Here is a 12,200-nt window from a genome sequence, read left to right as displayed (position 1 = left end):
AATATAATATATTTGTATAATAAGTTTAGATTTTATTTGTGTTATCTTAATATATAATGTATTTGTATAATGATATCGTTTATAATGATTTTGTGTTGTATAGGATAAATTTGTGTGAATTGATAATTGGTTGTGTTATTTCTTGTTGTTTCATGCTTTTGCACGCCAAGCGTACGTTTGATTATATGTCTTTATGTCTATTATGTGTTTTAAATTACATGCTGTAGCTACCATATGATTTAGGATGTTTGATTTTGTTTAAAATTTATTATTTGAAACGATTGTTATTTGAAATTGGATCAAATGGATCAAATTATTTAAAAAAAATTAAAATTAAAGTTTACCGGGGGATTTATCGGAAGATAAATCCGACGGAAAAAATTACCAGTGAACTTTTTCTGACGATAATTAGTGGTGGATGAAAAAATTCAACAGTAAATAGTTACCGGCAAGGTTTATACTGTCAAATTTTTTGCTGTTAATTCTGACGGTAAACAGATTACCAGTGGATTTATCTGACAATACCCAGTGAATTTCTTGTAGTAACAGCCCCCAACATTTATTTCGTTAGATAATACAGTCCCATTCGTTAGCCACTAATGGTGACTACTGATGTGAAATATTATCTCATACATATGACCGTTAAAGGTTTAAAAGTGTGATCTAGATAAATTAGTCCCTAGGATAAAATATAAAATAGTCCCCGAAAATTTTAAAAATATCAAAATAATCCTTAAAAAATTTTAAAAATTTCAAAACAATCCTTTAAATGTTTTTAATCTTTTCAAAAGTCAATGTCTTATAATATTTTTTAATCAAAAATAAAATATTATTAAAAAAGACACTATTTTTCAAAAAAAATTAAATAAATATACCCATATTTTTTTTTACCATCCAAGATATTGATTTAGTTTCATCCAATTTATAGGTATCATACTCTATGATCATTCTTTAATGATGAAATATAAAATGAGCTAGTATTGTTTGAAGAGATAAAAAAAACTTTCGTTTAACATAAAATTTTTTACATAAATAATTAGGAATAATTGTGCAAATACTTATGAAGACAACACTTTAAAACTTGTATGCAATACGAACCAAATCATATATGAAGTTAAATTTGTAAATTTTGATGAACCACGTGGTTAAAGTGAATGATTTATAAAATTCCAATATGAAACTCGTAATACTTTGCAACACTTGAAAAAGAACTGTTTTGACAAATTCAAGTGTTCTGTTCATATTTCATAGAAATTTTTAGGATTTAATAGTTGTAATATTTCACAAAATAGGCTTGTAAAGTTATTTGTGCTACTACCGTTAACAATTATCCTAGATTTTTACATCACCTCGATGTAGGTACACTACAAGAAAAGCCCTGAATATGGTCGGATTTATTGTCAGAAAAAAAATCCAATGATAAGTTAATTACTGATTAATTTACCATCGGAAGGAATCTGACAGTATAAACCTCGCCGATAACCATTTACCATCGAATTTTTTCATCCAACGGTAATTACCGTCAAATTCTGCAATGAATTACCTGCCCAAGAAATCATTTGGTTACCGGTAAAACTTTTTACGGTTGTATTGGCGCTACAATATCTTATTTTTCGCACTATTACCTTCAAATTATTCCCTCGGTAAATCTGACGGTAGTCTCAATTTTACTTTTAAAAAAAAAGATATTGTGACACAATTTTTTTAATTTTAATTTTTTTATTTAAATTTATTTTTCACACAATTAGTAGTCAATTTATAAATAAGAGAAACTATTTATGTAATATTAAATATCAAATGCTCAAATAAATTAAAATTCAAATAAATCAAATAAATACAATGAACAGTAAAACAAAGTCCTAATCACTAAAGATTTTGGTAGTTGTCGTCGTCGTTCCCATAGTCCTGTTGAGGCGGCGGAGAAGATGGTGCCACCAGCAGGGCTGATGCTAGCGGCACGCATCTGAGCTTAGTACACCTCTATTTGAGCATCCATCCATTGAAGTCGCTCCAGCTTCTCCCACCACCCCAGCCTGAGGTCATCTGTGGCTGTTACGCGTGTGAGAATCTCTTAATACCTCTTTCGAGTCTCGCTCAGCTCCTGAGCCTGTTTGTGAAGGCTGCGGGTGAGCTCCTACACATGTAGCCTCAAATCAATTCCTTCCTCAGGATCGACAGCTCGACTGGTGGTAGAAGCGGACGATGGCCTCAACATGGAGGTGTCGAGACTACTGGCGAAGAGTGACCCCAGTCCGTATACACGGTTCTTGTATGGCACTGAGGCAGTCTTGCACCAAATTGCATTAGGATCGACGATTGAACAGCAGAATCATCGGCGTCCTCCCCACTTTGCTAAGATTGCTGAGTCATGATCTCTAGTCTCTGCATGTAGGACTCTTATGTAACATACGTTATTATGATTAGGATGACAGCTGTACAGTTAATCTCTAATTTTATATCACAAGATCAGATGTTTACTCACATAATGATCCTGAGACCCCTTGATTAGCAAATCTCTCTTTGTTCTCCTTCAACGTATAGATGTACTTGAAGGTCTTCGCTAATGTCGCATCGTGATCCAACAACTTTGACTACACATGTTGTATTGAAACAAGTTATTAGGATGCCTACTAATGATATGTCAAATAATACAACTAAGTTAATATCATGGTGCACGAATTCCCACACTTAATACAACTGTATCAGCAATTGAGTGTACTAAGTCGTCCAAGTAATACCTTAGCGAGTCAGGATCGATCCCACAAGGATTGTGGTTTGAAGTAAGCTATGACTATCTTGCAGATCTTAGTCAGGCGAGTAGGAGATGTTGGTATGTTTGTTTAATTGCATAGAAGGAAATTAAAAGAAAAGGGTACTCAGAACTCAGAAGTTGTGTGAACTATGATAAGAAGGTGGTTAAGGCTTAGAGATGCTTTGTCCTTTTAGATTAACTTTGGTCTTAATGTCTTCTTTAATTGTGAATGATTTCTTTTATGGCAGGTTATATGTGATTGACGCTGGTTTGAGCAGCCGCCAATACTCCTCCAGATCTGAAACCCAGGGTTAGTGCGAATCCAGTCTGATTGAAGGTGAAGCTCCTGTAGTTCATTCTCCTTGGTGATCCTACTCAAAACGCCACAGACAAGGTCAAATCTTCCGGATCAGAGGATGCTGCGACTTTAGGTTCTAGCCTCTACCACAGAGACTCTAATCTCCCTGTACTTCGGCTGAACTGGTGTCTCGAGAAGTCCCCAACAAAGTCGTGGATTAGCCGTCTAAGAGATGTATAATCAAGCTGGTGGTTCATCATTGTCCGAAGAAAGATTCACTCTAAATCCAGGTAGAATGTGATAACCTTATGCCAGTTCAACGCATTCATATTGATGAAGAACGAAGATACATCTTAGAATGGAGAATCAAAAACGAATTGAGAAAGAACAGTAGTACCTTTATTAATCCATAAAACTCAGCAGGGCTCCTCCCCTCAACCTAGGAGGTTTAGAAACTCATACTAATAGAAAATACAATGTAAAATTAGAAATATGGCAGATCTCTCCTTAGAAGATCGTGTAAAAGTTCTTTAAATACTAAGCTAATGACTAAGGATTACATAAGAAAGGGTAAGACAGTCTTTTAGTACTAAAATCCACTTCTAGGGCCCACTTGGTGAGTGTTTGGGCTGAGTTTTAATGAGATCCATGTGTTAGGACTCTAGGGCATTGAACGCTGGCTAGGGGATCCTCTTTGGGCATTTGGACGCTGGTCTCCTTGTTTGGGCACTGGACGCCTAGACTAGGGCATGAGACTGGCATTGGAGGCCCATTTTGAGCCTTCAATTCTGAAGTAAAGTATGAACTATTATATATTTCTGGAAAGCTCTAGAAGTCAGCTTTCCATAGCCATTAAGAACGCTCCATTTGGACTTCTGTAGCTCCTGAAAAGCTTTTTCAAGTGCTAGGAGGTCAAATCCAGACAGCATCTGCAATGCTTTCTGTGTCTCTGAATCAGTCTTTTGCTCCAGCTCCTCAATTTCAGCCAGAAAATACCTGAAATTGCATAAAAACACACAAACTCAAAGTAAAATCCAAAAATATTAATTTTACACTAAAACCTATGAAAAATTAATAAAACTTAAACAAGACATGCTAAAAACTATATGAAAATGATGCCAAAAAGCGTATAAAATATCCACTCATCACAACACCAAACTTAAACTGTTACCTGTCCCTAAGCAACTAAAAACACAGTAGGACAAAAAGAAGAGTAAGATACAATAAATCTCAGAGTTTCTAATGAAGCTCAGTTTCAATTACATGAGCGGGACTTAGTAGCTTTTTGCTTCTGAATAGTTTTGTCATCTCACTATCCATTGAAACTCAGAAATGTTGGTCTCTTTAGGAACTTAGAATCCAGATGATATTTTTTACTCTCTTAGTTTAGTTCTTTTTTATTCTTGAACACAGCTTTCAAAGTCTTGGCCGTGACTCTAAGCACTTTGTTTTCCAGTATTACCACTGAATACATAAATGCCACAGACACTTAATTGGGTGAACCCTTTCGGATTGTGATTCAGCTTTACTAGAATCTCCAGATGGAGGTGTCCAGAGTTCTTAAGCACACTCTTAGGATCTTTGGATCCCTTAGCCTTTTGGTTTAAAGGGTTACTGACTTTTTGCTCTTGCCTTTTGGTTTAAAGAGCTATTGGCTTTTTCTATTTATTTTTCTATTTATTTATTTTTTTGCCATTTTTTTATTTTTTTCGCATGCATATGTTATCTTTCTTTTTTCTTTTGCAACATGCTTTTCTTTTTTTTCTTTTTGCTACTTTTTTTTGCTTCAAAAATCAATTTTTGGATTTTTCAAATTACCAATAATACTTTTCCTTTTTCATCATTCTTTCAAGAGCCAACATTCTTAATTTCAACTTCAAATATGCACTGTTTATTCATACATTCAGAAAATAAAAGCAATGCCACCACATCAAAATAATTAAACTATTCTTATTTTAAACTTGAAATTCATGTACCTCTCAATTCTTTTCAATTAAAATTTTCTTTTCAGCAAGGTGAGAGATATATGGAATATTTTATAACTTTAAGACATAAATGGAAATGATCATGTAATAAGAACAAAAGAATAGACAAAAAAATAAAATAGAAAATAGAAAAATATCATAAGGAAAGGTGATTAAGAGAATGAATCCACCTTTAATGGTGGCGGCTAGTGCTCCTCCTTGAGGATCCAATGTAGTGCTTGATCTCTTCAATGTCACTCCTTTGTCTTTCTTGTTCTTCCCTCATAGCCCTTTGATCTTCTCTAATTTCATTAAGTTCTTACCACTCACTTCTGAAACCATCGCTCTTTGGTCTCAGAGGGGGATCTTTTTGTAGTTCGGCCACGGATGGTCATACATCAGCTTGATGACGTTGGTCATCTCCTGAGTACATGCGTTATTGTTTGGCATAAACCTATCAATAATTTACAAGCAAACCAATATGGCAATATAAATTGAAACTTCTAAAGCAAATGACCATAATATATAGAGATTTTTTTAGAAATTTTGGTAGAGTTTCATCTATAACTAAAATGCGCTGCAAACTCTATCTATCAACAGAAAACTTAAACAACACCAAATGTCAACAATGAATGAACAACAAGCAATAATCAAGAAGCAACACCCATAAATCCACTAAATCCACTAAACTAAAATCAATAATCAGACACTTTTAGCATATAGAAGACTTAAAGTAGTACTTATGTCGTTCCTCCATCAGGCAAATCATCAATCATACGATGGGAGGTGGTGGAAGGACATCAGCTGGCTCACTTCCATGAGAGGATTCCGGGGCTGCGGTGTCCATCGCGGGAAGTGGCATCGTCGAGACATTGGGCTACTGAGCAGATGGAGGCCCGTCGTCATTACTGTAGACGTAGGAATGTAGTTGAGGTTAAAGACCATGATGAATGTTGATCCGATGCACCCGCAACCTGTGATGTCACAGGGGTAGTCAGAGTAGAGGGAGAGGATCCAAAATTCCCAAGGTTACTATCAGAAACTCTCACTTTACCATGACCATGACCACAACCATGACCCTGATCCGCAACACCACTACCCATCATCATGTTTGCAAAGAGCATACCAATTAAAAATGTACTAAATATATTCACAACATCTTTCAAAATGCTTAATCAATAAGTTTAGTACCGTAAGTTCAGAACTAAATAAGAAAAACAAATCCGCCAACATTCTAATTAAAATTGAAACTACACAAGTTTAGTACCCTAAGTTCTGAATTTCAGAAAACCATAAGTTTAAAACAAGTTCAGTATCCTAAGTTTATAACTAAATAAGGAAAAGAAATCAGAACATATTCTAACTAAAATTGAAACTAAACAAGTTCAGTACTCTAAGTTTAAAATTTTAGAAAATCCTAAGTTCAAAATAAGTTCAGAACTAAATAAGGAACACAAATCTGACAATGTTCTAATTAAAATTGAAACTATACAAGTTCAGTATCCTAAGTTCAGAATTTTAGAAAATCATAAGTTCAAAACAAGTTCAGTACCCTAAGTTCAGAACTAAATAAGAAACAGAAATTAGAACATGTTTTAATTAAAATTGAAACTAAACAAGTTCAATACCCTAAGTTCAAAATTTTAGAAAATCCTAAGTTCAAAACAAGTTCAGTATCTTAAGTTCAGAACTAAATGAGGAACACAAATCCGCCAATATTCTAATTAAAATTAAACTTCACAAGTTTAGTATCCTAAGTTCAGAATTTTAGAAAATCATAAGTTCAAAACAAGTTCAGTACCCTAAGTTTAGAACTAAATAAGGAACATAAATCAAAAGATGTTCTAATTAAAATTAAAACTAAACAAGTTCAGTACCCTAAGTTTAGAACTAAATAATCAACAATAATCAGAAGTATCAAAACAACAAATAAACCTAATAAATTATATCAACAAATCAGAATTCCAGAAAACCCTAACATCAGAAACATTACCTGAAGAAGAGCACTAGAGGTGAGAAGAAGAAGCAGCGTAGGCGGCGACAGTAGCAGCGATGTAGACGGTGGCAGAAGCAGCGGCGTTGGCGTGTGGCAGAAGTAGCTTCGTTGTCGGTGGCAATAATAACGGTAGCAGCTTCTTCAGCGTCCGACAGCTACAATGGTGGCGGAAAACGAGGAGTAGCTCCTGGAGAGGAAGGACTGCCAGGGAGATAAGAGGGATAGAGAGAGTGTGGGAGGTGAGAAGGTTTGAGAGAGAGAGAGAGAGAGAGAGAGAGACAAATTCAAACGAGGGGGAAGAGGGTTTATGCTTCAATTTTACAGCATAATTACCGTCGAAAAATTACAACAGTAAATCATTGCGAGTCACTAAAGCGCAACATCTCATTAAGTGGGTTTACCGTCAGAAAAATCCAACAGTGATTCCGACCCTAAAAGACGCACTAATTTCTATTTGTTTTTCTCCAATTATTACCAGCAAATTTACCGTTGAACACTTAAATGTACCGGTAATCGTTTAACCTTTCGAATTCGACGCCTTTACTGCCGGTAAATCGCCCACTACTCTGTGATGTTAAATCCGACAATACTCAGCATTTTTCGTATAACGATATCATAACTTAATAATTAAATAATGTTATTTCTTACGGCATTTTAAGTTAATAAATAAAATTATCTTTTAGTATATATTTGACATATTTTATATTCTTTATTTATTATATGTTTTTTAATAATATTTTATTATTTTGATTAATAAAAATGTTATAAGACATTGATTTTTGAAAAAGATTAAAAACATTCGAATGGACTGCTTTGGAATTTTAAAAATTTTTCAGAAATTGTTTTGAAATTTTTTAAATTCTTTGAGAACTGTTTTTGTACTTTACCCGTAGGGACTGATTCGTTCAACTCACACACGTAATCACTTAACAGTCACATGTGTAAGTTAACGTTTTACGTCAGTAGTCATTGTTAGTGACTAATAGAAAGGGATTATATTGTCTAATAAAAATAAACGTTGGGACTATTTTATGTATTTTGAAATTTGAAAGATTAAAGTGCCTGATTTTAAAAATTTTAAATAGTGATTTAGATAATTACTTTTTAAAATTTTATAAAAAATTTTTTTTGTCATTGTCCATTCATTTTTTCCAACCTGTTTTAAGTTTTAATGGTAGTTAATAAATTCCATCTTTACCTACTTATCTACTATTGAATTTAAACTAAGTCGTTTGAAAATAATACTCTAACCATTGTGTTAAATACGTTATTTTTTATGAAAAATTAAAAAGATAAAAAAAGAGGGTATCCATTTGTCAGATGAATAGATTCTAAATGAAATATTAAATATACGCAATGTTAAGATAATATCAATAAAAAAAATATGATCACGGGATATTTATATTAATAAGAATTTTTGAATATAATATAATCAAATATATATCAAAAATATAAGGACTATAGCTTAATTAGATAGAGCACCTCGTTTACAAGCACGTTAATATTTATTTTTTTTAAAATCAATTATGTAATTAAAAGAATTGATCTTTTTGACAAATCAATGTCTTATTTCATTTTAGGAAACAAAACAATAGAATAATAATCTGACAAAGGGTTGAGATGTCCAATAAAATTTATCACTAATTTAAGATATTGATAAAGTGAATACTTAGTCTATTCAATGCTATGCATAATGAATAAAAAGCCCTAAAAAAAATCTCTTTTTAGCCTATTTTATGAACTTTAAAATGTATAAAATTTTATTTCTTGATAATAAACAAAGTTTTATTCATTTACCACACTAAAATTATGCTAAATTTAACACTACCTACTTAAAATTCATGGTATTTATAGGGTCAAGTTTTCAATTACCATATTTATTTATTATAGGCCACTAATATGAAATGTTGGTTCATTACTTAAAGTAACTAATAAAATGCTTTTTGATTGTTAACTTTTTATATTTATGAAAAATAAATTAATTTAAATTAAAATTTATATAAAATTGATACATGAAATGAAATTGATCTCATTTAAAAAATGATATTTTTTATGAAAAATTAATAAAATTTTATTATTTATATAATTATTTTAATAAAATAATTAAAAATAATATAAAATTTAAATTAAATGAGACCAAATATTAAAATATAATTTTTATATTTAATCTTAAACTACTATTTATGCTATGTCGTCTTATAAATACTTATGTAGCATCTTGTGAAATTTAAAATAAAATTGAAATAAAAATTTGGAGTTGTTATTATTAGGATACCTCTTGGATCCTACGATACTTAGGTTATCTGGACGTTGGTCCACTAATGTATATGGAATCTGAAATGTTATGGACTCATTGTTTAGGTTATCTCTTCTATGTATGGCTATTACTTACTCATTGTTTAGGTTATCTCTTCTATGTATGGCTATTACTTCATTTCCCCACTGGGACAACTGATTGGACATAGAGAACGTGCTTATTTGTTGATCCAGTTAAAACTTATAATTCTAACGATGATTATTACAGCCTTGAGAAAAAGAATTTATTTAATTTAAGCAAATAAACATAAATTAATATATCGTTAATTGTATTATATATTTTAGTTTCAATCAATGAAATTTAGTTATATTAATTAGTGATAGAATAGTTCCTTCTATCTGTGTAAGCGAAATAACTCTTCTTTAATCTAGCTGGCATAGCGTGTGAAATTAAGATGGAGGGTTATTGTGCTATTTCACTCCTATTAGCTGTAAAATTATGGTATAATACACGAAAACGTAAATATTATTATTATTATTATTAGACAATAAATTATTTTTTATTTATTAAAAAAACCCCAACCAACAATACATGTTGGTGGAAAAGATATTAAAAATGGATTTTGCTAGGTCCAATGATATTTTTGTGAATAATGAATTCTAAAATTAATTTATAGTAAAAAAATAATTCACTTCCAAATTACTTCCTAAACTCTAACATTAGGATAATCATCCGTACACTTAATGAATTGAACATCCGACATATTCATTATTCACATTGTTTAATATTTTTATTATTTACCTATATTTTTCCATTAAAAATAGTACAAACCATTATTGCCTTATAAATAGACCCAGCTAGATAGTATAGGTTCCATAACATAAATGATCTAGTTGTTCAATTTTTTGGACAAATTTTTAATCCTTCATTTTATCCAAAAAGCGTTATTATGGAGTTCCAAAGTGGAGAGAAGGCTGATCATGCCAAATTTCTTAAAGCTCACAACCACATGTGGAATCATATTTTTAGTTCCATAAACTCTATGTCTCTTAAATGTGCAGTTGAGCTAGGCATACCTGATGCAATACACAATTATGGCAAACCCATGCCACTCTCACAACTCATTGCTTCATTGCCAATTCATCCATCAAAAGCCTCCTTCATCCATCGCTTGATGAGAATCTTGATCCATTCCGGCATCTTTGTTACCGAAAATGTTGTTATCAATAAAAATAACGAGGTTGAAATTGGGTATATTCTAGCTGATTCATCTATGTTCCTACTTAAGAACAACCCCTTCAGTGTGACGCCTTTGATGCTGATCAACGTTGGTCCCACCGTGACAAAGGCATGGCATCATTTGTCTGATTGGTTCAAGAACGACGATCTCACAGCATTTGAGACCGCACATGGAATGACGTTTTGGGAGTATACTGACAGCGTGCCTAAATATGGCCAATCCTTTATTGACGCCATGGCAAGTGATTCACGATTTGTTAGTAGTCTGTTACTTGATGATAAGTGCAAGAGAGTGTTTGAGGGATTGGAATCGCTGGTTGATGTTGGTGGAGGCACTGGAACTCTTGCAAAGGCCATCGCCGAATCATTTCCAAACTTGAAGTGCAGTGTGTTTGATCTCCCATGTGTTGTTGCTGGCTTGCAAGGAACAACACTTAATTAATAAAAGAAAAGTGAATAATTTTATATTATGAATAAAATCTCACACTATTAAAAAATAAAAATTCTAATGATAACTAATTAATAATTAAAAATTATAAAATTTATTGCTCCTAACACTCCTTTTCTTAATTAAAAAAAATTAAATATGATGTTGTTTACAAGAAGGTGTCTAATTTATTAAAAAAAGATTAAAATTAATATTTAATTTAAAAAATATAAAAATAAATAACTTTTAAATTTTCAAAATTTGTTATTAAAAAATAAATAAAAAAATTAGATATCAAATAATAAGTAATATAAAATTTATTTTAAAAAGGTGAAAAATTAATATCTAATCTTTAACTTTTTGAAATATATTGATATTTTTTATTTTCAAGTGACTATTTTAATTATGATATATTCACGTAAAAAAATGATATCGTGAACTATTAGATAATTTGATATATTTGAATAACCTTTTTAATTATTCATAATATTATTTTCATGTGAATATATCATAATTAAAATAGTCAATTTTTTTAATTTAAAATGACATTTTTTATGAAATTAAAAGTGCAGACTAAATAAAAAAAATACAAATAGAAAAATTAAAAATTATTTTAATTCAAATTATTCTTGTATTAAAAAATTATACAAATATATGAATTAAGTTTGCAAAAAGTAATTTCATTTTGCTTTGAATAACAATGCAGTGGATTTTGCATAACTGGAACGATGAGGAATGCGTGAAAATATTGAAGAAATGCAAGGAGGCAATCATGCAAAAAAGCAAAGGAGGGAAGGTGATTATCATAGATATGGTTGTGGAGGATGATGACAAGAAAGGTTGTTATGATCAATCACTTGAAACGCAGCTCTTCTTCGACATGCTTATGATGATGTTGTTCTCTGGAAAAGAGAGAAATAAAAGAGAATGGAGCAACTTAATTGTTTCTGCTGGTTTTACTGATTATACGGTAACCCCAATTTTTGGATTGAGGTCAATCATTGAGATCTATCCATAGAACATAAGCTTATTGTTATAATAATGCTAGGCTAGTATTACTGGCTAGTTATATATTGGGGATGAAAATAATGGGTCATAGGTTAATTACTATTCTCCCATCATAAAAGCATATATCTCTATTTTGGCATGTTAACAGTTGGTTGCAAAGGAAATAATTCTATGTGTCTATGTCCGTGTGTCAGTTCAATATATGTTTAACAGTATAAATGTATTAATTGATAATAAAGGGTGTACTTGCGCTTGGTAA

The 12,200-nt window shown here is 31.5% G+C and overlaps 1 protein-coding gene across 1 annotated transcript; it reads left to right on the top strand.

Annotated features, from left to right (window-relative positions):
* The first annotated feature begins 10,148 nt into the window (after positions 1–10,148).
* LOC107458180 (probable O-methyltransferase 3) lies at positions 10,149–12,200 on the top strand. The gene is made up of 2 exons (XM_052251529.1): positions 10,149–10,945; positions 11,640–12,200. Exons 1-2 carry the CDS (start codon positions 10,217–10,219, stop codon positions 11,949–11,951), a joined length of 1,041 nt encoding a protein of 346 aa, XP_052107489.1. The 5' UTR covers positions 10,149–10,216; the 3' UTR covers positions 11,952–12,200.

This window comes from Arachis duranensis, chromosome 7 (assembly GCF_000817695.3).
Source record: "Arachis duranensis cultivar V14167 chromosome 7, aradu.V14167.gnm2.J7QH, whole genome shotgun sequence".
NCBI classification, from domain to species: Eukaryota; Viridiplantae; Streptophyta; class Magnoliopsida; order Fabales; family Fabaceae; genus Arachis; species Arachis duranensis.
Note: the sequence above shows the minus strand (reverse complement) of the source record. Positions and strands in the feature narration are given on the sequence as shown.

Coding starts and splice junctions, on each gene's coding strand:
- LOC107458180 (XM_052251529.1), top strand. CDS start 10,217: ATGGAGTTCCAAAGTGGAGAGAAGGCTGATCATGCCAAATTTCTTAAA. Junction 10,946..11,639: donor TGCAAGGAACAACACTTAAT/TAATAAAAGAAA, acceptor ATAACAATGCAG/TGGATTTTGCATAACTGGAA.